Raw genomic sequence first — 24,696 nt, 5'->3', positions numbered from 1 at the left:
TATTTATTTCAACTTCTAAGGAAGGAAGAAGCAGATTCAGTGCATGTCAACTTGTCTTTGATTCTACAGAAACTACAAAACCTCATTTAACTTTCAAAATCTGAAAGTGGGTATCTTAAAGTAGATGCTTTTTTAGGCCTATATTCATTTGAAGACATTTTAGACTAGTTTATCCCTATTTTTTAAAAAAACACGCAATACACACAAAGCACAAATATGCCATAAATGAGTCGATTTGTGCCTAAAGGATTTCTTTTCCCCCATAAGAGGTAATTACTTAAGGAACTGTATACATCTGAGAAGCCTTCACTAAGATACAATTAAGCATGTTGACAGGATGCAATAACAAAATACGTCTTCTCTTAAGAATCACTTCAGTCCTGTGCTGTTTATCACCTTACATAAGCATGATATTTTTAACCTGCTGTTAAAGCAGAAAACCAGGCTTTGCATTTGATAAAATTGTGAGGGAAATCAAGCCTCATATTCTAAGATAGAAAATAAAACCTGCAAGAAACACAGCAAAACAGTTGACAAAAACAACTACAGAATCATTATTCTAGTAGGAAAGTTGCTGAGACAGTAGATTAAAAGCAAAGAAACAAGTTATATATGGATATAAAGTGATTTTATGAATGCGTTCTTTGCAAATAAAGACATTTTCATGAAGAAACAGAAAGCAGGGTGCACAATAATGCAGGACTGGAGGAGCCCACATTTACTTTTGCACCATAAAATGCGGAAGGACAACAAATAAGATTAAAATGTTTACATCTTTCTTTAATCTTCTCTCCCTCAAACACAATGAATTTTGGTAAGTGTCTGGTAAGATCACAAGTCTACACATGGAACAAGAGAATAAACAGAAGTGAACAGAACCCTGCAGACCATTCTGAGATCACATTTCTGTGGCTCAACAAAAAATAATTAAGTATCCAATCAATTAGTTTTGTTGGCAAACAAAAACTCAAGCTGATTCTATGGTTAAAACGTATTCCTACCTCAGGATCGTCATCATCAAAGTCATGGTAAGTGGAATGATCAGGATTATTCATTTTATCCAAAAGTTCAATAGCAAGACTTCTATTTAGTGGCTGAGTAACAAAAGGATGCTGAAAGACAGAAGGAAAAAACACATTAAAATACCAGTCATAGTAAACACATTTTAATTTTGTAACTTCAAAAACAAATAAAAAAATCACATAAATTTTACCTGTAGTAACTTTTCAGCTGTAGGCCTTTTCTTAGGATTTTTTGTAAGTGCCATTTTCACAAAGTGATGGAAGCTATTGGACCTGTGAAATGAAATGGTAAACATTAGAATCACGTATTTTGCTGGACAATGGATTCTAATCTACTGAAATGTTGAAGTGCTTACCATTTCATTTTGTCCTTTAATTTAGGAGGCTGGAAGTTGCTTTTTGTCATTAGAAAAAGTGCTCTGAAAAAAAAGACAGTATTTCTGTGGTTTACATTGTGAGATGGATACACACACGCACGCACGTGAGACAGATTAGTAAATACATCATTTTGTTGGCAGTAAGAAGCCCATCAGTTTAAGAGATGCTACCAGGACACCACCACATATTTACGCACCAAAAAGAGTCCTTAGGATTGCTACAACCCAACATCCTTGCAGTAGCCCCAAACACCAGAAGCACACACAGCCAGCTTATCTAAACAGATTATTTATAAAGCTGCATTTATACACCGAGCTTTAACTCCTTGCTAACCTCATTGGATGTAGGTCAAACATTGGAGGCTGAAGTTCAGCAAGCTCTATAGCAGTTATTCCAACTGCCCACAGATCACAGAGTTGGTTATAGCCACCTTTTCTTTCCACTGCAGCAACTTCTGGTGCCATCCTAAATGAGGGAAGATGTCTTGGTTTAGATACACTTTCCATCACAAATTAAACATTCTGTATGCAGCAGTGTGTTTTTTTTTTATATCCCCATAGATCTTATTTAATACACAGCATATATATATTTTTCTGTGTATGTATATATACATACATGCATGCACGTATGCGTAAAGGTACATCATAGATATATTTCTTGATTTTGAACTTCTAAATTTTAACCTGTAGTCCACAAAACTGTGTCAAGTTTTTCCCTAGTTCCTTTTGTCCAAATGAATAAACACTGTGGTACTTGTTTATTCATCTGAAAGTAGTGATAGGCAAACAATTCCCACGTTAGGATCCCTCCTTCACTGTAGCAATGATTCAGTTTTCCTATATTATCTTTCAGGAAGGAAGTGGATGAAAACAATCTTGTGCAGGAGCACAGGGAACTACCAGTGGACAACCAAACTAGAATAAAATCCAAACACCACCCAAATACACCCATGGCCCAGAAAGTAATCACATGACTTCGAAAACTCTAACTAGAAATGCAATGAAGAAGACAAGCTTTCTTCTCTCCTAAAAGCATAAAGCCTTAAGACTTATTGCCAGTTCTGCAGAGTACTTCTTGTTTGTAAAACCTGCTTCACTGTTACGTCAAAGGAGCTCATTTAAGTCTACAAAGCAGATTCAGATCTTTAGGGAGAAAAATTTTACAAACATAATCAACACAAATAGGAATACCTAAATAAAATAATTCTCTAGGAATTGCGGCATGCTTTGGATTGCCAAAGTAAACTATGGATCTGATTGATATAGCCATATCGGATGTCAAGTGTTGAAGTTTTTAAGCTTTGAACTTCATTAGCCCAGATCACCTGAAAAGGACCAGTGGAATAAGAAATGCAACACAACGTAGATAAAACAGAAGAATGTCACTTAACGAGTGCTACAGTAAAGCAGCAGACGGCATTACTTAAGAGACATTTCAAATGATGTAATATTTAAAACACAGGTGTGTTTTTAACTGCAGGTTTGAAGACATCATATTTTTGTGGTACAATTTATTTCACAGTTGGCCGAAACTGTATCTACATATACTTACATTAGAGTTCATTAAAAATATAATCAAAAAAGGAAGATACTAAAGAAGGAGTTAGCAGTGCATAGGGGAAACATTAACTTTACAAAGACATAGAGGAGAAGGAACACAAGGGTAAATAGTGTGATTACTAGAACTGAAGACACTACACAGTAGTTTTGCCTTTCATTTCTCTCCCATCCCACCATGGCGCCCTTTTCTGCCCATACCTCTAATGATCACTCAAATCTTCACACTGCTTACAGCTAAATCTTCTCCACAGCCTCAAGCTTTGCTTCCTCTCTTCTACTGCCCAAATCTGAGATGACTTCCAAAGACAAACTGGTGCTTTTTGTCAGTATTTAACCCATATAATGCTTTCATAATTATTGTTTAAGGTTATGGCATGTCACTTGAGAAGCATGGCCCAGTTTGGAAGTTTCACAGCGATACAGGTCAGGACTGAAGTCACCCCAGACATCTCAGTCAGGAAACAGAGCCACAGTGCAATTACACAATCATGACCGATGGGTGTTTGCACTGCTTAGGAAGGGAAGTGAATCTGTGCCTTGGCGTGACTTATGCTACAGAAAAATGCTAAAAATGCTGTGCTTGAGTCTATTTCAAGACTGCATACTTGAATGTAGCTTTTTTTTTTTTGTACATACATTTTTCTCGTAAATACTATGCTGTCACACAATAGAACTTGCAATATCTGTCTAGAAAATGTACAGAAGTGCTATTTTACAGGGAAGAACGTGCATCATTTACTTCAAGGCAAAAAGGGAACCAAATCCAGTACAAAGAGAAAGAAAAACAAAGGAAAAACCTTAACTTTAAGAGAAGATAAATTATGCAAACTAGTTGACAGAGGAAAGAATAAGATACAGTACAGACTGAACTCAAACTTAAGTTTCTTTTCTATCATTTGTTGTTGTGGTGGTGTTTTGCTTTGTTTTTTGCCTTATATGCTTAAAAATAAACAAACAGAAGTCTTAGAGAAAACATTTCACAAGTGGCAAAAGAATCTGCAGAGACAAACAAATGAAACTCATTACCAGCTGAAGAGCTGCAGAAAAAAAACAGGTCTGGCATAAAAGGGAAGTAACCCAAGACACCAAAATGGATATTGGGGAAGAAAAAAATTTAAGATCAGAGTTAAACACAAGACCACAGACAGATTTAAAATCAGACTAAACTAAGATCCACTGGTCAATAGTAACAGCAGAACATTGACAATATTCAAGTTTTTCAAGGTATTTGAATGTGTTTTTTTTCTGATGCTCAGCTAATTTAGGATGCAGCACAAAACCAGACACGATTCCATGAAAGTCAGACAGCCTTTAGTGATTAGTCAGAAAGACATAGCGTGCTTTTAACATAAGATTTTCAATAGTATTATGTTCATTACTATTATATTAACGAGCAATTAAAAACATAGTTACCAATATGGGGTGCCAATAAATGATTTCCTTTTGGCAATTGTAGCTGTTATCTGTGCAGATACTCCAAAATCAGCTATATGAAAAAAAAATAACAAAGAGTTAATAACTGATCTGATGCAATTCACTGTTTATGACCATGACAGTTTGGTTTCTTCACTTTTAAGAGTTTGCTAAACATACCGGAAATATTTAACAAAAAATAAGTAACAACAGCAAATAATGGAAGCTTGGTGATTCTCAAATTCTTTTGGTCAACCCCTCTCAGTCTCCTAAGAAATATGCAGACTGCAAACATGTCCCTCTTATCAACACAAGGAAGAAAAAGGCTAAGTTTCATAGAAGCCTGTGATTTGATTTTTTACATCTCCAGTACAACATCAGAATGTTTCACTTCAGTGTTCCAAAACCACACTCCAATTACTCCGAAGACATTAATGTGATGGTGCTGAGTGAGATATTATCAGCAAGAGAAAATGAATTCTAACATTCATTAATTCCTTACATAATTAAACAAAAAGACTGCTTAGACTGCACACAATTTAGACTGCACATACGGTTTACAGCTCAACAGATTTTTATTTACTTACCTAACTTTACATGTCCATTATCCGTTAAAAGAATGTTTGCTCCCTTAAAAGGAAAAAGCGCACTTCAATTAAAACATGCAGATTTCCCTGATATTATATTAAAAAAAAAATCTTTTTGTGAGATCTAATGGCAAATAAGGGGTCAAAAGATAAATCAAGAATTGCATGTTCAAGGAAACTGTAGCTTTATCAAGGAAATGTATCTGAAATTATCTACTTGCCATTCTGTGATATAATGGAACTTAGATACACAGGGTTTCTCATGAATTTCAAGTTTAGTATTCTCTAGTCCATGGTATTACAAAGTTTCCCATTGTACAGGAAGCCCTCTCCAAGAGCAGAATTATGATCATTTGCCTATGCGGATGAATTCTTACTTTCTTTTTTCTATTTACAGTGATTGAAAGGAAATAGGAACTCTAAAGGTCACGGCGGAAGTAATTTGATTTTCTTTTCATATGCAGGGGCTGGGTTTCTCTCATCTGAGAGCCATGATAATTATAGCCTTAAGGACCTCCCTTGATATTCAAGTGTTTTACACAACTATTTCCATCTTTCTGCAGGAGAGATTCTGTTGGTGCTCGATTGTAAGCACTCACTGCTGTGGGGCTATGTGCACCACTTCAATAATCAGCTCAATAATCAAAACCAACCCCAAGCGGCAGCTGATACCATAAAATTACCACATAAAAAGGACTGTGAACAAACCTGACTGGAAGAAGGAAACCAGTTACAAGCAGAACTGAGCAAAGGTTGGAGATGGCTAAGCAAAGCTGAACAGAGCTACAAATGTCAGTGCTGCCCATAAACCGGGCAGAGAAGCACAGCACATAGGGCTTTCCAAACATCATTTATATACAGGAAGGGGTTTTCACTGGGAAGAAATCAGACCTGCAGTCCTACTCCAGCCACACAACTCATTTTGGCATATCCTGCACAAGTACAGTAAATGAGCCTTATAAATGGAGCTAGGTAAATAGTGTAACAGCCTGGCTAACATGCTCTTGACCTTGTCCACCTTTCAAGACTAACAGGACAGATACTCTAAATACATAACTTAACTACTGAGGAAAGCAAACATAACTCAGTAGTCAAGAGATCTGCAGATGAAAATAGTATTTTTCCACGCTCATGAGAACAGCTCGTAAAAAAAAAAAAAAAGGCAATAAAAAAACTCACTGTAAGCATTCCAAGTGGTTTTATCAGCACAGTTCTGTTTAGAAATGAATATATATCCACTGCATCCCTACAGGATGAGAAGTAACGCTTGGGAAGTATGATGAAAAACTTTCAAGTTTAGTGTCCAAATTAACCTTTCATTTAAAAACGATTTTCACCATCGCTCAAAACCCAAATATTCTCCCGCAGTCAGTAAGAATGCACCTCCAGTTAAAGCTACTATATAAACTCTATCCCTAGTTTTCAAAAAAAAAAACAAAAAAAAACAACAGGGAAAACAGCTAAACAACAACAAAAATCACATGCGCAACACAGAGGAGCCCAGCAATTCACTGTCTGATTTCCAGGAGGGAAGCCTGCCAAGTTTAAGCCAGAGACTGCGCAAGGAAGAGTTTAGAAAGGCAAATAGCAGGTAATAAAACTCCAAGGACAAAAAGTCAACAGGAAGTATCAGAAGGAAACTATTACCAGGGAGTATAATAGTATGAGCAAGCTACCATTGATACAGCTCTGTAGAGGTGAAGTTTTAACTACGTCGGTGCTAAGAGCCTTGATTCATGGTACCCTCTCTAATTTTAGTATGTGAGGGAGGAGACGCAAGTAGTCGGGGCAAGAACCATGCAGAACGGCAGCCGCTGCCCTGCAATCTGCTCCCCAGAAAAGAGGCAAGAAGCCAAAGCAACAGTTGTTTACTCGCTGGTTCAGCCGGAAGGGTACTTTGAGCTTCTTGGAAAGGTGGGGAAAACACAGAGCCTTTCCTTCTGCACAAAGCACACGCCCAGGGCCAGCTGAACACGTGCCGTTCTGGAGCGTGGCTGATGCTGAAATTCTACAGCCCTGGACTAAATGTGTGTGTGGCTCCAGTCAAAAGAATGAACTGCTTCCATGCGTATACAAGTTTTTATTTCTGCTGGGTAAAATATATATATATATTAAGCAGAAAAACATTATAAAGACTATTTCCAAAACTGCTGTGTAACCATAAAGACCCTTAAGAGGTGATGGTGTAAGCTACTACAAAAACACAAATTCCATTCAGTTTTTACTTACCTTTATGTCTCTGTGCATTTTTCCTTTACTGTGAAGGTAATATAATCCCTGCATAAAATATTTACATAATAAGTTAGTCCAACATTTTTCACTTCATATGCATTTCTTATTTAATCAACAAACGTACTTAGGATCCATTTCAGTCATCTAAATGACTTCCTGTTTGAAGAAAATTCTTTCACTTCAGTCTATCTTAAATGCACTTGCAAATTCAATACACGCAGTAGGGTAACAGCTAAACACAGGTTGGACGAAAGAATGCCAGCTACCAGTCTATTGAGAGCCAAATATTTTCTATTCAAACTTTCCTCCGGACATGTTAACTGTCGCCTTTCTAGACCAAGTTAATTAGTTTTAAATTGCCTAACGCTGCTCTATTCAACAGTCTGCTCACTGGATACCTAATGCAGAGATCTCGTATATCATTACAGGCTTCAATTAACTCCAGAACCATGCTAGCAGGCAACACCCCAGGGCTAACACCAGAGTTCAACCCTAATTCATGCATTTCTGCAGGAAGGGAAATTATTGGGCTGTCCTTCTAGGTCTCCATCAGGGCACCACAGCATTTTAGGACTCAGTGCCTTGATACAGGTTAGAAACTTGAAATGATGTGGAAGAATACTAATGAAGCTGAAACCCTGCAAGAGGATTCAGATGTCATTGTTTTTGACGCTCCAGGCTTATCTTTAAAATTCTCTTCCACAGGGCAAACTGCAGGTAAACATCCGTGTGGCTGTGCGGTCATGAACCTCCACAAGGACTACATTTCACTGCAGATAGCCATGTCAGGACAAACTTTGTTTCCCCCCCCCCCAGCTGCTCATGCAAGACATCACATAGTGGATTTCAAAAAAGAAATGAGAATTGTTTTCAATTATCATCATTTTCATGGATGGTCCTAACTACACCCAAATGGGGAAATGCTTGCTCATGTGACTTGGTGCTCGAGACCTTGAAGTATGGACATCATATTTCATCCTAAATATGGACATCATCCAAATTTAATGGATCCATAAATATGCATCATGCTGAATATGGACATCAAAAGCTACCTTCATGCATTCACATGAAACACCAGACTCAAGGAAACTGATGGCAAAATTAACATTGGCAAATTACTTGGACAGATGGACTGTACTCTTTGATTTTTCACTAGAAAGAGTGACTGCTAGATTATTAAATACAACAAGATACCAGAAACTATAAACATGATATTTGGTCAGAGGGTGGCGTAAGCATGCAGTTACAGACAACTGTAAAATAAACAAAAAAAAAAAAGCATCCATTGATAACACTTAGAAAATAAACACAAAGTAGCACACTTCCTTCTCATAATCAATTTACACATACTGTCCAAAAGTCTTCCCAAACAATAAAAAATTCACAAATTAAATTCTAGATTATTAAAACATTTCTCCACACTCTGAGAAGAACAAGAGGTATTAAAAATTCAAGTATCAAAATACTCCCACATGCCAGGTAAGCCAAGGCTTCATTGTAAGAAAAAAAAAAGTCACATCTTCAACGTCAGCAACCTCTGGCATAGTGCAGAGAAATGGTCAGTGGCATGCAAGAGAGCTGGCTCAGGGACAGAGCTATCTTGAGAGAGTGTTTGTGAGAGGCAACAGCTCTCAACCGATGGCATTCAAGAGCTTCGCATTCAGTGGAAGCCAAGAGCTGCTCTCTCACATGGAGAGAAGACACAACAAAAAAAGCTGGTCTTCATGAAGTTTTAGTGGTGAGCTTAACATTTAATTTAGGAAAGACATATGAAAGCTAGCATGACCACGAGTAGAGGCTAATGACCTTAATTGGAACATCTCAAGTACAAAGGCATTCTTTTCTCCATTTTCTTTTTGGCACAGAACAACGATCAGATATGCAAAACTGGCTTTAAAAGTTTTCCTTCCAGCCTGCAATAACTAGCTTGTATTACAAATATAGACAAATAGACTCCTCCTCCCCCCACCCCACAGCCCTTAGAAAAAATAACAGCAGAAAGTAGATGTCAATTTTCCCTCAAATGATCCAGGATAATTTGGGGTTATGCAATTATATGAACCAGTTCTGGGCTATAATAAAGGACTTCCTCAGGAGGCTGGGAAAAATGTTAAACACTCCAAACACTGCACTTCCATGGTATGATGTGTGTTTGGAGCTTCTGCTTCTAGATTTTAATATTTTTTACATCAAATGCGAACTGTATACAACCACAAGAGCCTTAGAATACACTACCTGTAGTGTTTCTCTGCTAACATAGGCAATCTGCTGTTCTGAGAGTGGTCCAGTCACTGAAATGGAAAGAAAAAGAATGAATAAAGCTCAAAATCAGATGAGATACTGTCCTTCCCAAACCTCAATTACTTTATATCCACACTGATAGGATCTTACATCAGTAAGATTATCCAAGTGAAAGTGCTTAGGCTTTCCCTCAGATGGAGCATCCCAAATACTACCAGAAGGTTTTTAAAGCTCAAGAAGTGTCTAGTCCTATCGGAATGGAAATGAGTTACTCAGTACATGGCTATATCTCAAAACAACTAGGAGGGGAAAAAAACAAACAGAAGCAGTGATTTAAGCACGACTCTTTCCCTTGCACAAACCCATTGTGTCCAGGACTTCCAACTGAGTGACTCAGAGCTGAGCTCAGGCCCCTTTGCGCTCCACGAAGTTCCTTCCACCCTTTGCAACCTGCTCTCTCCTCCCATCCTTCCTGCTGCTGTGGGACCTGCTCTCTGCTCCTAGCCTCCCTGCAGCCACACGACCTCCTTGTCCCTTTTCTGCACGAGCTGCCAGCGTTATTGCTCCTGGGCCTGCCACCCTGGGAACCTCCTCACACTCCTCTGAGGAGTCTCAGCAGCTTTCCAAGAGTCTTCCTCTCCTCCCTCCATAGTTCACCTTCACTTAAATCTCTTAAATGAAAACAATTGCATTTGGAACAAATACATAAACCAAACACTGAACCACAAGCAAGGAACAGCCTGTGACTGTCCCCAGTCACCAGACTTTGATCCCAAAATTACAAGGTTTTATGACCAGACCAGCAGTCCTCACTATTTTCTCTGCAAAACCCGAGAAGCTTGCAAACAGAAAAGTTGGATGGGGTTTTGCAAAGGAGCTGGGAGTTAAAAATTAAATAAGATTTTAAGCACCTAACTACTTAGCTTCTTCTAAACCCATGTTTATTTTGAGAAACTGAAGGCTAATTAAATTAAATTGCTTATTTTACTTGAGATTTAATTGGTTCAATTGGAATAAAAAATTGGAACATGATTAAGATCGGAAAAGAACCTTTCACTCTAGCTACTAGCAGAGAAGCCAAAAAATCAGCTGCAATAGGAAATGGCTCCTGTAGGACATCTGCTCAGGCATTTAAGCAACATGAGCTCATTTCCTACTCTACAGGTGTTCCACAAAACAAAGCCTATTGGGCACGGTGCTCTGATGTTGATCACTGGTGAAGATATCAGGAATCAACAAGGCCACACTCAAAGGACAGCACCATGAACACAGTGTGAATTTGTGAATTGGTGCCTCGTTAACTGCACCCAAGTTAAACGTAAAAACACGTGCAAGCTGTTTATGCACGAGAAGGATGTGAAGAACCTAACATAGAAAATCTTCACGATTTAGAATCTGGATGGATTTCCTGCCTGAATAACATCACCTGAAAACCACAGGAGCCAATACTTGTTTAGGAAAAGACTGTGTCACAAACAAGTCCTATTGCCAGGGCAATAAAAATCCCTTAAAACTGATTTTGTCTCTTGAAAACCAGCAATCAACTGGTCTTGACTTCATGCAATAGACTTACACACGCTCCTTGTTTCTTCGACCACTCATAAGCCTAAAGCAAATATCTAGGTCACTTCTGCTTCTCACAGGTCATGCGTAAAAAAGGCCCTTTTGGCAATACCACAACACAAACATACATAAGGTCAAAAGGACAAGAGCATCCATGTTCATCAATCCATTTATCTAAGTATCTGTAGGCAGCAGTATCGATTATATTAAAGCAAAGTTCAAAAGCTCAAACCCAAAACAGCTATGAAGTAAGGCAGTGCACTGGGATACAAGCTTTTTTTTTTTTTTAAACTATACAACAGTGTCTAATTTTACAATCTTAGAAAAGTAGTGATTGGTATATGATCTGATGAAGGAAGGAAGGAACTTCTGTTGCTCAAAAAATCCACCCCACTATAGCTCATTGTGTTTCACAAAAACAACCAATTACGTAAATACCCAAGTAAGCTAAAACTGACCTTCAGTGGATTATTATGGATACTAAATTTAAGATTCATCCTCTTTGATTTCAAAACACTGTAATCATCTCCATTTTTTAAAACAAGCTTTACTTAGCTTTTAAGGAATTACAGTCTTGGCATACCATGATAAATATCTTGTAAAGAGCCACCTCCGCAGAACTCCATGCAAATCCATAGCTTGTCTCGTCTAAAAAGCGAACAAAAGCAATTCATTAGCTGTCAGAAACAAACTGTACCTATAAAACACAAGTCAGAGGACTCAAGCATTACAAAGCACAACATCAGGAGCTCTGTATTATGAGAAGTACAAGTCAAAATAATATGATTTGATCTTCAGGTGATAATGAAATACCCCAAATATTCCAGGTTTGCTGGACTAATAGACACACGCACACTAAATTTCTTAAAGATGTGCTAGGAAAACGGAACATTCTTACTGAGTAGAGGTATAATAGTGGGTTCGCATTTCTTCCTCATTTTCACTTCTCCTCCACTTCTTTCAGAGCAGAACAATTAAAAAAAACAACAACCAAAGAACAAAGAAACAAACCCAAACATAGAAAATCCCTAGGGATATCTATCAACTCAATTTCTTTCAAAACAAATGGAGTGAAACACTAGCACTGGAGTCAAAGCTAGGCAGAATGGAACCTGTATAAGGGATGACTACTTAGATGACATCTTTTCCCTCAGAAATACCTGTGGATATTTTAGGTGGCAGGGGGCACAAGGTATCTTTGATTTCTCTGGCAGAGATAATCAATTCAGTTTGACTCACTGTACCACACTAAAAGGTGCTTTCCAAAACCAGAGAGTGGGCTGAAGGATTCAGAGAAACAGCCAAGTACAAAAAGTGTAGTTAGGGTTTTCATCTTCCACCTTCACTTACTATTTTTCACTGATGAGACAGATGTCACAAGTGTGAATGCAGAGGGCCATCCTAGAGATCAGAAGATTTAGGGCATGCCTGCTCATTCCTGGCCGTCAAAACACACAGGTGAGAAAAAAAACAACCACCTCAGGGCAGACTGGGACAAAGGGAAGACTGGTGACTGTTCTGCAGCTTGCTGTGATGCCTGGTCTGGGGTTCGTTGCATTTATGAGGCTTTGTGAGAAGAGCTAAGACACTCCAGTGAGAAATGCCAATGTTCATGGAAGTGCTTTGCAGGGCAATGGTGTAAATGCTGAGCTTAGCCCTTGGGCTGCAAGTTGCTAAGATTTCTCACCAGTAAGGCAACAGCAATAACAGCTGCTGTTCCGAGGAAGAACTGTCTTTTTGGGATCTCCTCCTTCCCTAAGTCTAGCCTCCACAGGATCCTCAAAGCAAAGTGGCTGCTTCCACTAGCAGTGGGAAAAAGTGTTGTTCTGGTGTTATACAAGAAATCACGGTTACACCATACATTTGCAGAGAGGTTCATTAAAGCACTACTACTTTGAAATTTCACTGAAATAAATGATCAACATCAGACACAGAAGCCAAACCACTACTTCTGCAATACATCCGGATTAGCAATGGCAGCAGGGGAGCAAGAGTGAAAAAGAAACCTTGAAGAAGAGGGAGGTATTTGCAAGCCCCTTGTTTGTTCCCCACAGTGGTACAGGACTCCAATGGGGATACGATGGGAAGCGCTGGGCTCATGAAAGCCACGTAGCCACGTGGCTACATCCTGTTTTGATGCTGGCATCGAAGTGGAGAACAGCTAGGCCAGTCCTAGAAGCTCTGGGACAGCACCAAAGCTCCCACACGGTAGGAAACGTGAAAGGTAAGTGCTGTGAATTCACACCTTCACTCACTGAGCACTAGCTTCCCTACGTGGAAAAGCTCTACTATAAAATGACAAGACTAAGAGCATCAAGAGACTGCATTTCTAACTCACTATCAAGAGTTTTATTACAGTGCCTAAGTGCTGCGACAGGTGAAGATCCCAATAAATCAACAGTAACAGCACACGCAGTTGTCTGGGTTGCAGAGCACACAGCAAGCACAGCAAACAAACCACCAAGAGCACCAACAGTACCACTCGGTATCTGCAACCTCACACCGAGGCTCACAGCAAGGCAGAAATTGGGCTGCCTGGGAAACCCACGTGTAAGCAGAAGAAAAACCTGGGGAGCAAAGTGCAGAAGAGTGCTCAGTACAGGATTAAGGTGTTTTTCTATTGTTCTTAGCACTGGAAGTTATTTGGAAAACAAGAAGTCAGACAATGAGAGGCCTCTACCACTGCCATTTGATTGCCCAAACGAGAAGCACTAAGTACACCACCTGCCAAAGGAAGGGGAGGGGACCAAGCAGGCACATAAGAGTGCCAAAATATAAATTGTATGTGCCAACATTATACTCTAGGTCTACCAAGGTACATCTTGATATTCTCTAACCAGAGGAAAACTCCCCTTTCCTCCCGCCTACACAGAAGCATCCCCGATCTGAATACAGTGCAATGAGAAGAGGTATTGGCTCAATCTCAAAACTTCCATTGAAGTGGAATGTAACAATTAGGTTTGTTTACAGCCCATTTTCACGTGAAGTCTCAAAAACCACCATGAACAGCTTCTTATTCGTAATCCTAAGCAATGTGTTCCCACTATGACTGGTTAGAGAGCAGCTGGTGAGACAGCTGGACGCATGTGTCAGTGCCTCCACAGAGCAAACAACCTCACCTCCAGGAACAAGCCCGAGTGGAACAGTTACTGCATTCTCGTCAGAAGGTCGAGTGTTAGCAAAACAACTCAAGGTAACTTCAGCAGCACGACAGAGCCCAAGCCCTCCCTTCTTCCATTCCTCAATTACTTCTTTCTTGTAAATGTGCCTTCGTGAAAGGTTTATAACAATGACTTTTGTATTTGTGGAGCATGCAAGACTCACGTCTCACATCAAGGAGAACGTCAGCACAGCTTCCTTCCCAGCACTGCAGAAAGGTACAAAGAGGCATGCTGTGCAGCAGAGGTCATCTTAATGTACAAAAAGGTGCTCTCTTACCAAACACAGGCAGGCTTTGAGGTTGGCAAGGCTGAGGAGGTATGACCGGAGGGTGAGACACACCTGGTCCCCACCACACAGCTTTTGGAACACGCACCATCCACTCAAAAAGCTTCATCGCCTTAACACAGAGTTTCCAAATCCTCTCCCCTCAAGAGGTCACGATCCCCCCCCCCCCGCCAACTTTACCGCCTAATAAGCTGTAAACTGCTGTCAACCAGACTACAAACTCCACAAATTCTCTAATCCTTAACGTGACTTCAAGGTATGCACCGGTATTAAGACTTGCTCATGCACAACGTAAGGCCCAAATGCGAGTAACACACCACCTCAATTAACCTTCAAATTAACCTTGAGGAGTCAAAACCGAAGCGCAGACACTCCCAGAGAAAGCTCGGAGAACCAAGTCCCTACATGTACGTGCCCTCCATCTGCACGCACACCGCACCAACTCGTGCATAATGCAGCTCACAGACCAGCTCTGAATTAAATAAAATAAAAAAAAAACATCCAGGCTGCCAAGACAAGCACCCTCCAAGGTATGGGATGCCAGAACAGCATGGCTTGTTGATTTTATAATCAGACTTTGCTCCCTGCGTGCACATGGGAACACAATGAGCACACAACTGCATGCTCCTGCTAGTACGACCCCCTGCCTCAATCAGCGTCCAGCTCAGATGAGATTCTCCTAAGGAGCTAATCAATGGTTGCCTTTCCTCTTCATTCACTTGCTTTCAATGCATTTCTTTTTAACTTGATTGTGAAGATTCATTTTTCTCTTGGAAATTGCGTTCGTGCATCACGGCAAATGATTTTTGTGAAGGACAAGCAGGACGAGGTTCTCCACTTCAGCCCTTTGAAGGGACTGGGAAATGAAAACTCAAAACACAAACCCTCCTGACTCAAATGACACCTGGGAGCGTGCAACGCTTTTTCCCTCATGGAACAAAAAAGCTAAGAAGATAATGAGGCTGAGAATGATGCAATTAATCCCTGCCAGTGATAACACAATGATTTCAGGGAGCATCCAGGGCCAGCCAGGGCACTGAACACAAGGAGCAGAGATGAACTCCTCAAGACACCATCAGTCTGCCTTCAGCACGCGACATCTCCTCCTGCTGTGAGGTCTGTAGGCAGGGCTTTCTCTCCTCCCCTGAACCTCTCCATTTCAACATCCTGCCCCAGTTCACCCCACAGCACAACAAGGAGTGGCTGAGCAAGCCAGGTAACACGCGTGCAGCTCTCCAGTACTACTGCAAACGTGCACCAAACTGCTGGCTACAACAAAAACGCTCACTGGGATTTCCCAAGCCCTAACAGACCTGAAAAGAAGGTAAAAGAAATGCTGTATTTCAGAAGATGATTTGGCCAAAACTGAAAGGATTTTTAAACAGGAAAGGCGCGCTCCAAATACAAAAGCCAACTTGTCAAATATTCTAGCTTCAAAGATGGTAATTTTTTGTTGGAAGGCTTTCATGCACCCAGACTTCTCATATGGAAACACCTGCATCTTCTCACCTTCAATCTCTAAAGCGCTTGGCCAAAATTGCTCAGAAGTTTTTGGCTGCAGCAGGTAACCATCATGGAAAATTTCAGCTAGAGTTGCTGAAGTCTAGTAAAGGCATGAATAACTCAAGCTGGCAACCTTCACAACATGCAGAGCTATCACGTCCAATATAGCCTGCCCCCAAACAGACAGAAAGCATGCAAATACCTGAAAGCAATGAGAAGCCTCTGCATTACAGATCAGTACAACTTTTCAGAGCCTTTTAAAAGCTTTTTATTACAAGGCTTGTTACAACTATCAGATGACGCCAAGTTAGGCACAAGTCCTACACTTAGGGCACAACAGCCCCATACAGTGCTACAGGCTGGGGGCAGAGAGGCTGGAAAGCTGCCTGGTAGAAAGGGACCTGGGAGTACTGGTCGATAAGTGGCTGAATATGAACCAGCAGTGTGCTCAGGTCACCAAAAAGGCCAACAGCATCCTGGGTTGGATCAGAAATAGAGTGGCCAGCAAGACCAGCGAGGTGACTGTCCCTCTGTACTTGGCTCTGGTGAGGCCGCACCTCGAGTGCTGTGTTCAGTTTTGGGCCCCTCGCTACAAGGGCATCAAGGTGCTGGAAAAGGTCCAGAGAAGGGCGACGAAGCTGGTGAAGGGTCTAAAGAACAAGTCTTACAAGGAGCAGGTGAGGGAGCTGGGGGTGTTTAGCTTGGACAAGAGAAGGCTCAAGGAAGACGTGGATGTATTTCACAATTACCTTAAAGGAGGTTGTAGCGAGGTGGGGATCAGGCTCTTCTCCCAAGTATCAAGTAATAAGACAAGGGGAAATGGCCTCAAGTTGCACCAGGGGAGATTTAGGTTGGGTATTGGGAAAAAATTCTTTACTGAAAGGGTTGTGAGGCACTGGAACAGGCTGCCCAGGGAAGTGGTGGAGTTCCTTGGAGGTCTTCAAGAAAGGTTTAAATCTACAACTTAGAACTGAAGTCTACCTCTAAACCATGCTACTAAGTTAAAGGTTGGACTAGATGATCTTAGAAGTTTTCTTCAACCTGAATGGTTCTATGAACTAAAATTATGACAATATTAGATTCACAAAAATTGACCATTAAAAAGTCCACTCCTTGAACATCAAATAATCGTTACATCTAGCATAAAACACTTCCCAGAACATACTAAGAAATAATAGCAAGTGTTCTTAGGAGCAAGCTATGAATCTTCTAAGACTTCCTCTATGGATCATGAGTTTATTGTACTTGTAACAAGTTCACATAACAACTTCCAAAAGGAATTACACAAAGGACTATTAAAAGAGAACAATCGTATATTCCACATTAATAAATAACCTAAACAAGTATGCAGCTCAAGAAAGAAAAGCAAAGATAAAAACTAAAATATCAATTGTGTTTAGATTTCAAAACAAATCCAGAACACAAGCACCAAAGGGCTTATTAAAGGCTGCACAGTTCACATTTCTTGGTACCTCAGAGTGGGCCTGTCCTTAAAACTTAACATAGGACCAGTAAGCACAGGAAAGAAAATGAAAAGAAAAAACAATTCTTTGCTTCACTTCCCCATAACATTTAATTTCAAGTCCTCATAGACAATTTTACATGTGAAGGCCAATGAAGTCAAAACACTTCTGAGAACTCTGTATTACGCAATACACTTCCCAAAGTTTTGCAAATTTGAGACATTTCACTGAAACAGATTTAAAAGACATCACATACACATGCTCTTTGTTCATATTTGTCATACTTCTGCTTAATTTTCCACATAACATTCAGTTCAAAGTGTTTAAATTGCAACTTGTTTCCAAGAAAACGTGACTACATTGCCATTAAAACATTATTTATAGACGGCAATTGCAGCAAGCAGAAGAAGTATTTGGGAAAAAAAGTATGCAAGTGGATAGTATTTATTTGCTAAGTCACGTTTTACATTTTTTTAACTTTTACTTAAGTCGCTCTAAGAACCTGTCCCTTTCAAGGCAATATAGAGGCATTCTTAAAGTGAACAAAAGAAACAAACTGTACCTGAGATAGCTGCCAAAATAAGCAACGATGTTTGGATGTTTACAGTCTTTCATCATAATGATTTCCTGCTGCACAACAGCAAAATCTTCTCCTAAAAAGCAGAAGAATGCATATTTTCATTGGCCTGCTCCATACCCGCATCTCAACTAGGCTCTCAGTGCATGTTTATAAAATAAGCATTTTGAGTAATTAAAACTAATTGTCGACCAGTTTCACATACTGCAACTGTAAAGCAATAATAATTAGCAAGGCTTTAGCAATAAATAGTTATATTTTTACAAAAAGAAGTCTCATTCTAGGACAGTTGGACTTGACATCTGTAGATACCTTTTAAGATATGGGCCACATCTCTTACTAAATTGTATTTCCCTGAGGCCCCACTGTGTCCATCTGCACATGCCCTTACAATATCCCAGGTCCTTAAGACATCACAAAGCAATGCATTTTTTGGCCACGTGTCCAAGACTTGTTGGACTCATCACCTTTCTGAACAAAAACCAACAACACACTGCTGCAACTTCTCAGTAAACTCCTTAAGCTCATAAGTTTATGGACTGTGCATAAACTATGTCCAGATAAAACACTGCCATAGATGTTTCATTGACCTTGCTATTTGGTACTTGGGTTGTACCTGTCTTTCTATAACACGTTCTTATCAGATGTAGACAGAGAGAGACATGTATGACATTGTAAATCCCAACTCTGTTTCCCAGAGATGTTTTTGTTTTGGTGGTGTTATGCACAGATTTCATAGGTAAGTTACAGAAAGCAAAAAGACATCAATATGTAAGACAACGTCAATAACACAAATTTGATAGCCTTCTATTTTTTTTTTATTTTTTTTTAAGAAACATGTCAAACACTCTCTTGCTGTTCATTGTCTTACACTAGGTCTCCTCTGAAACGTCTCAAGGCATAGTAAATTATAGCTAGCCTGGTACGTTATTTCTAAAGAAATTCCTTTGAAGTTTGCATGCTTAATAGACATACGCAGTACAAAACCAACTAATTCTTGCCAACTTCAAGGAGTTTGTACCCAAAACAAGCCTGAAGGCCTAAAATAATCATTTAACTTCATGAACAGCTTAAACTCTTTAAGCAAATTGCAGAAACTCAAAGAACATCAAAATTCTTTTAGTCTACTGCTGTAGTACACTCCAGCGTAAGTGAAAGGGTTTCTAAAACCAAGGCAAAGCTGTTGTCTAAAAAGCTCAATACAGACAATAAGCTTACATTTATCAGTTGTCACCACCCCAAATCACTTAGCATGACTGTTAAGTTTCAAATGCAACAAATTCTGAGAGAACCGACCAAACTATTACCTAAGCAAATGTGTTATGTTTTCCCATACATGCCGTATGGGTCATCTAACAATTTGGTACTTCTTAAACACAAATCCAATGTTCACATGGATTTTGTTCACTAAAAGCAAATTTGGTATCACAAGCTGTAAGGTAACTTCACAGTCAGTCATTTGGTATCCATGGTTTATTGCTGATGGTCACTGTATCCTGGGTTTATCTTTAGCCATACAAACAAACGAGAAACTGTTTTCACATAAAACCAGGTATCTCCATGTAACAGGTATCTCCACAGTCACAGGTATTTGTGACTCCTTCAGCGTTTGACTAGTGCTTTCATTTGCTTTCAGAATATTAAAGCATAAGCACCTAAAAATGATTATCCTTCGTCTTCACACTGTCCCCAAATGTGCAAAACGTAGGAAGGAAGCCAGTACTACACTTCTGGAACACGGATGCTGCCCACATGAAGCTGTGAGTCAACCCTCTACCACAACCAGAAGTGACAATTACAAAGCGAAACTGAGCTCACCAAGCAAACAGGGCAACTAAAGCTCACTCTGTGTAGCGCTTGGTATCCAAAGGCTGCCAGAATTACTCGATTCAGTTGCAAGATGCCACTCTGTCCCTGTCAGTGTAGCATGAGAGCAAGTTTGCTGAGCTGTGGCACATCCTCAGACTGTCTGCTGTTCATATCACACACCCTGCGTGATTCAGCTCAGAGCAACAAGTCATTTTACACTTCTGAGAGAGTGAAAGTAGGCAGCTGAGCAAAAACTTGTGTTATTTGAAAGGTTGACGTCCTTTTGGTCTGAACTCTTGCAATTCTTTCTGCACTATGCAAGTTTCCTTCCCTGTTTTATCTCTATATTTCCATAGGGAGCCACGGCACGGCTGCTCGTCTCAGCTGGGCTGAGAACCCGCGTTACGCACAGCCACGTACTCCAGCGGTGGGAACTGTCATGAAACATTAAAGTAGCAGAACTTGATGAGATAATCTGAGACCACAACTTTCAGTCTGAGTACAAGATGCGTGATGAATATACACTTCTGGAAGTACACTGTAACATACTGTCCAATCTTGAACTTATTTATTTTTAAATGGGCGTGCATTATACACATACACTTCTAATCGCTTCCAGAATTTAAGAGAAAAATGGAAGAATGCAGTGACATCCTCCCCTTCTTGGCTGCACGGACCTTAAAGATAAAATCAGGTAATACTTCAGATATTCTACCACCCACCCCAGCATTAATCTGTAAATGGAACACCAATAGTTATTTATTGGTTATTATTTTTAATAATAAAATTTTAAGTTATTGATAATAACTATTAATAACTAATAATAATAATAAAATGTTAAGTTATTAATTTACTCAATGCCAAATTGAGTTTACTCAATTTCCAATAATCAAGCTAATGTTCACCTATTATGTCACTCTTCCTTCTTATAATTTCTCCCTCTATGCTTTCCCCAGTGGAATTCTTTTCTGTCTTGCTATCTTCCTTATTTCTTTTGTTCTCTGCAGATTTTTGTACCACTTGGGTCAAAAATATTGTACTTAAGACCAAAAACCCAACTCACCCTGATTTTATTTTTTATTTTATTTTTAAAATCAGCCGTCCTTTAACTATTCTCCAATTACTTTTCCCCCCTCTCCACATTACATTTTTTCTCTCACATCTTGCTCATCACGTTTGTTATTTTTGGAATAGCGTATTTTCTTCTATACTTGAAAAAAAAAAAGCAATTATCCATTTTTTCAATCAATGAATTAAACTTATTTTGCAAAAATGCATTTTAAGCATGAAAATATTTAGTCTCAGTGGCATATTATTTCACTTAGGAAACACTTACCTGGTTCTAGTTTTATTACTTTGATTGCTGCTAGCTCACCCGTGTTGACATTTCTAGCCTACAAGGAAAAAAAACAAACAAAACCAGTATTTAGAGAGCAGAACACAGCAATCATTTCTGCACTCTCCACTTGAAATTCTCTGACAATGCGGAGTCAAAGAGCGACTGACATACACAAGGGTCTGAAACAATGAAATCATTTGTTGGGGTTATTTTGAAGCAAAACAGCCTCAGGAGGAGCCAATAAATTAAAACATCTTGTACATTTATGTCGAACGTGAGGTTAGAGTTGTCTTCTAAATACACTATGCGTTTATTCTTATTGGGCTTACAGCATATCATTTGATTAGGTGAGCTTCGTTACTGAGTTGTTATATCTGAAACACTTATTTAGAGTAATCTATGCCTGTACTTCATGACTGAACCAAACAGTAAAATTCCGAAGATAGCAAGCTCTTCTCCAGTGCAAGTTTGTGGGAAGCATTCTTCCAACAGAACTTCTCATGCTGGATTTCTTATCTCCTGACAAAGCCAACCATCTCACAAACACATTAAGCAGCTAATTGGCACTGAGCTCTGCAACTATAAACTTTGCAGTGGCACACGCCAGTCCCAATAAGGCAAGTCCTTGTTCATGCTGCTCTTCCATGTTAAATTCCATAACTAGCTGGCCACTGAGCTATTGCTTGAGGAGTAATTATAACATACACAGATCTCAAAGCAGAGCCCCGGGAGCATCACGTGCTCTACCCTGCTGAGCCTGTGACAGCTCCTGAGACTCCCACAGGAGCAGTGCAACACTTTCTGCTCTTGTTTTCCTACCTGTGCCTTGATCCTTACTCTCAGTCAGTGGCAGCATCCTGCCCTTTCTGTAAGGGTGCTAAGCAAACAAGCTGGCAAACGGAGCTAGAAAGAATTAAAACAACCTTTCCCTTGGCCACTGAGCTGCTGTGTGTGTGTGCAACTTCAGCAGCAATTACTCAGCAGCTTAATTGCATTCTGTACAGGGCTCTGTCATGCTAAAGCCTGTGTTCTACTGAGTAAACAAGGATGCTGTTTTTTTCAGAAGCCATTAAGAATCAATATAAATAATGACAATACTGATTTATCTTTTGGAATCGTTGCACTTGACTCCTAATAGAAAAATCAGGGAGCCATCTGTGCTGTGCTTCCATGCTCCCATACCCAGCTATGAGAAGGCAAAGAAGCCATCCCCAGCCCCGAAGCAGCAGCTCCTGAAAGATGCTCCAGAGGAGCTACAGAGGAGCGCTGGTGCCTGGAGCTGTGTGACAGACTGAGGTCAGTCCCATTTTTGCTCCCTGCCCAATCCACTGTCAAATCAACAAAAGCCAGTTCTGCAGAACTGCAGAATTTAATGATGCAGATAGGCACCCAGCTTTTAAGTTGCCAATGATCTCATTTTGAAGTCATTCAGCAACTCAAGGCTTTTACTGAGCCCCCCCCTTCACTATACATTTTAAAAATAGCTTCATAAAACACCAGAAAGAACACAAACAGTGATCTGATCTGCAGTACTGCTTTACAAGGCTGTGAGACTCACCAAACGCTGCAAGGTAGTGACTCTGAACAGCAGCTTGAGAGCTGGCTGATGTGATGGAAAAGAAACAAGACAGAAAACAAAAGGCTCTGAAAAATAGCCAGCGATCGAGTCTGGAAATAAACGCAGCGTGTTCCTATCTTTAGTGGTGTACCCAGGTAGTTCCTTGCACAGATGACCTCAAGCTTCTCCTTGTTCCTTGCCGTGGCCATGCTCTTCTGTACAGCTGGGAGTACAAGCATTCATGAATAATTTGCAGGCAGATGGTTATGAATAGATTCTGAGATCAGTGGAATCCTATAAAAGGCAGAGAGCAGCCCGAACTTCATAGATTATAGAAAGAACAGAGCTAAAAAATAGCGTCTGCCTGACGGCCTTTCCTGTAAGCCATTACTTGCCCGCCCCACAGACGGCAGCGGTGTCTCCAATCATCGCTTTGTGGTGGAACAAAGATGCTACAGACACTAGGAATAGCGAGGATACGAGTTCCCTCTCATCTGTAACAGAGAACGAAGGCAATGCAAGACAGAAAGCAGCAACACTGAAGCACAAGCTACGATTTTTTTGTACTCCTTAGTTCTTTTCCCAACCACATTCTTTTCATAGCAAGAAACAAACAGAAACAAGATGATCATGAATCGAAGGGCAGATTTTTTTTTAACCTTCACAATTAACAAGAAAGATTACTTAAGCTTTAAAGAAGACATAAAATCATCTGTGGGCCTCGCTAATATTAGAAGACATTTTGGGGCAGCTTGTGCTAGAAAGATCAATCAATTAGACACAACTGTAGCGGACACCAGTGATGAGATCCTGTAGTTATGCATCCTGCATTAAGCTGGGATGTGCAAGCCAAGCAGGAAACCCGTTTCGGAGGCTTCAGGGATGTTGCTAGTCCAACAGAAAAAACAAGCTGTTTGGTAAATTCCATCCCCCATCCCATGCTACGTTCAGCTGTCAGGAATTTCTTTCTCTGACTACAGCTCCACAGGTCACTATGCTCTGCACAACGTCATGGCACTCAAGCCAGAAGTTGGGTAGGAGCTAATGAACATTTTGGAGCAAATGTGACCAAATAAAACATAAGAGCATACTTGCCATTACTCACCATGTGGTGGGGATGCCAGAAAGCTATCGATAGTAGAGATGGCTTTACAGATATATCCATAGCAGGATGTGCATAATGCCAGAATAAATTGTGAGCAACGGGCAGCCTCGCCAAACCTGCACTCTCCATACCCTGCAGCTTATACCATCCCCTCCTGTTGCAAAGGTTTTTCTTCTTTTGAGAACAAGACATAGAACTGTTCAAAATTGTGAGCAGGAAAGAATAAATGCTGAGTCTTTTCAGCTTCAGATTTCCTCCTTTCTCTATCACCAGCAGTAATGGGACTCTTTGGTGAGCCATCTGCTCTCTCAGCCAATATCCTCCTGGGCTCATGAAAACCAGAAAGGAGGAACAAAACCTGATTTATTGTCACCAACATCCTCAGAAAGGGCTGACTACCAGCTGCTTAAGGGCACGAATCTTTCCCTGAGACGATATGAATTGAAATCAACAATCTGAATGAGTTATCAGCTGGTATCCGACTCCATTTGGGTTATGAATATTGAGCGTGTGATCGTCCGGATAGCAGTGCTACAAGGGCTCCTTGCAACAGATCAGGTACCCTGCCAGGTATTACCTGAGTTCACCAAATACCTTTCAAAACACCTGTTGAGAAACCATTCCTTGCCTAAACTCACTTGAATGAGAGATTAAAAACCATCATATATGTGAACTTTTCTCAACACACACCGAAAAGGGCAACTGGCTCCAACTTGTATTTGGAGGGTACTTGTGTAGGTACCACACAACAGCTCCGCATGCTGAGGACACTGCCTTAAGCCTTCTTTTACTATAATCACAGTAAAGTTGTAAATTACTTATGGGTTTTGAAATTAGAGCATAAATAAGGTATAGATGTCTGAAGGACAATTTTCAACAAGTATTTCTGAGTCAGCAAAA

The 24,696-nt window shown here is 40.1% G+C and overlaps 1 protein-coding gene across 6 annotated transcripts in view; it reads right to left on the bottom strand.

Annotated features, from left to right (window-relative positions):
• Window positions 1-24,696, bottom strand: part of MAP4K3 (mitogen-activated protein kinase kinase kinase kinase 3) — a 79,429-nt gene that overhangs the window by 48,430 nt on the left and 6,303 nt on the right. For all 6 annotated transcript variants that reach the window (XM_027453468.3, XM_072035341.1, XM_027453465.3 and 3 more), the window contains exons 2-12: window positions 21,131-21,188; window positions 17,971-18,061; window positions 11,579-11,643; window positions 9,427-9,482; window positions 7,189-7,236; window positions 4,960-5,002; window positions 4,373-4,445; window positions 1,734-1,865; window positions 1,379-1,441; window positions 1,214-1,295; window positions 1,002-1,112 (exon numbers count right to left, since the gene is read on the bottom strand). In XM_027453468.3, the coding sequence (XP_027309269.2) occupies window positions 1,002-1,112; window positions 1,214-1,295; window positions 1,379-1,441; window positions 1,734-1,865; window positions 4,373-4,445; window positions 4,960-5,002; window positions 7,189-7,236; window positions 9,427-9,482; window positions 11,579-11,643; window positions 17,971-18,061; window positions 21,131-21,188 (822 nt within the window). The remainder of the gene's footprint in view (window positions 1-1,001; window positions 1,113-1,213; window positions 1,296-1,378; window positions 1,442-1,733; window positions 1,866-4,372; window positions 4,446-4,959; window positions 5,003-7,188; window positions 7,237-9,426; window positions 9,483-11,578; window positions 11,644-17,970; window positions 18,062-21,130; window positions 21,189-24,696) is intronic.

Source organism: Anas platyrhynchos, chromosome 3, assembly GCF_047663525.1.
Source record: "Anas platyrhynchos isolate ZD024472 breed Pekin duck chromosome 3, IASCAAS_PekinDuck_T2T, whole genome shotgun sequence".
NCBI classification, from domain to species: Eukaryota; Metazoa; Chordata; class Aves; order Anseriformes; family Anatidae; genus Anas; species Anas platyrhynchos.
The sequence above is the reverse complement of the archived record's forward strand: the minus strand, read 5'-3'. Positions and strand labels throughout refer to the sequence as shown.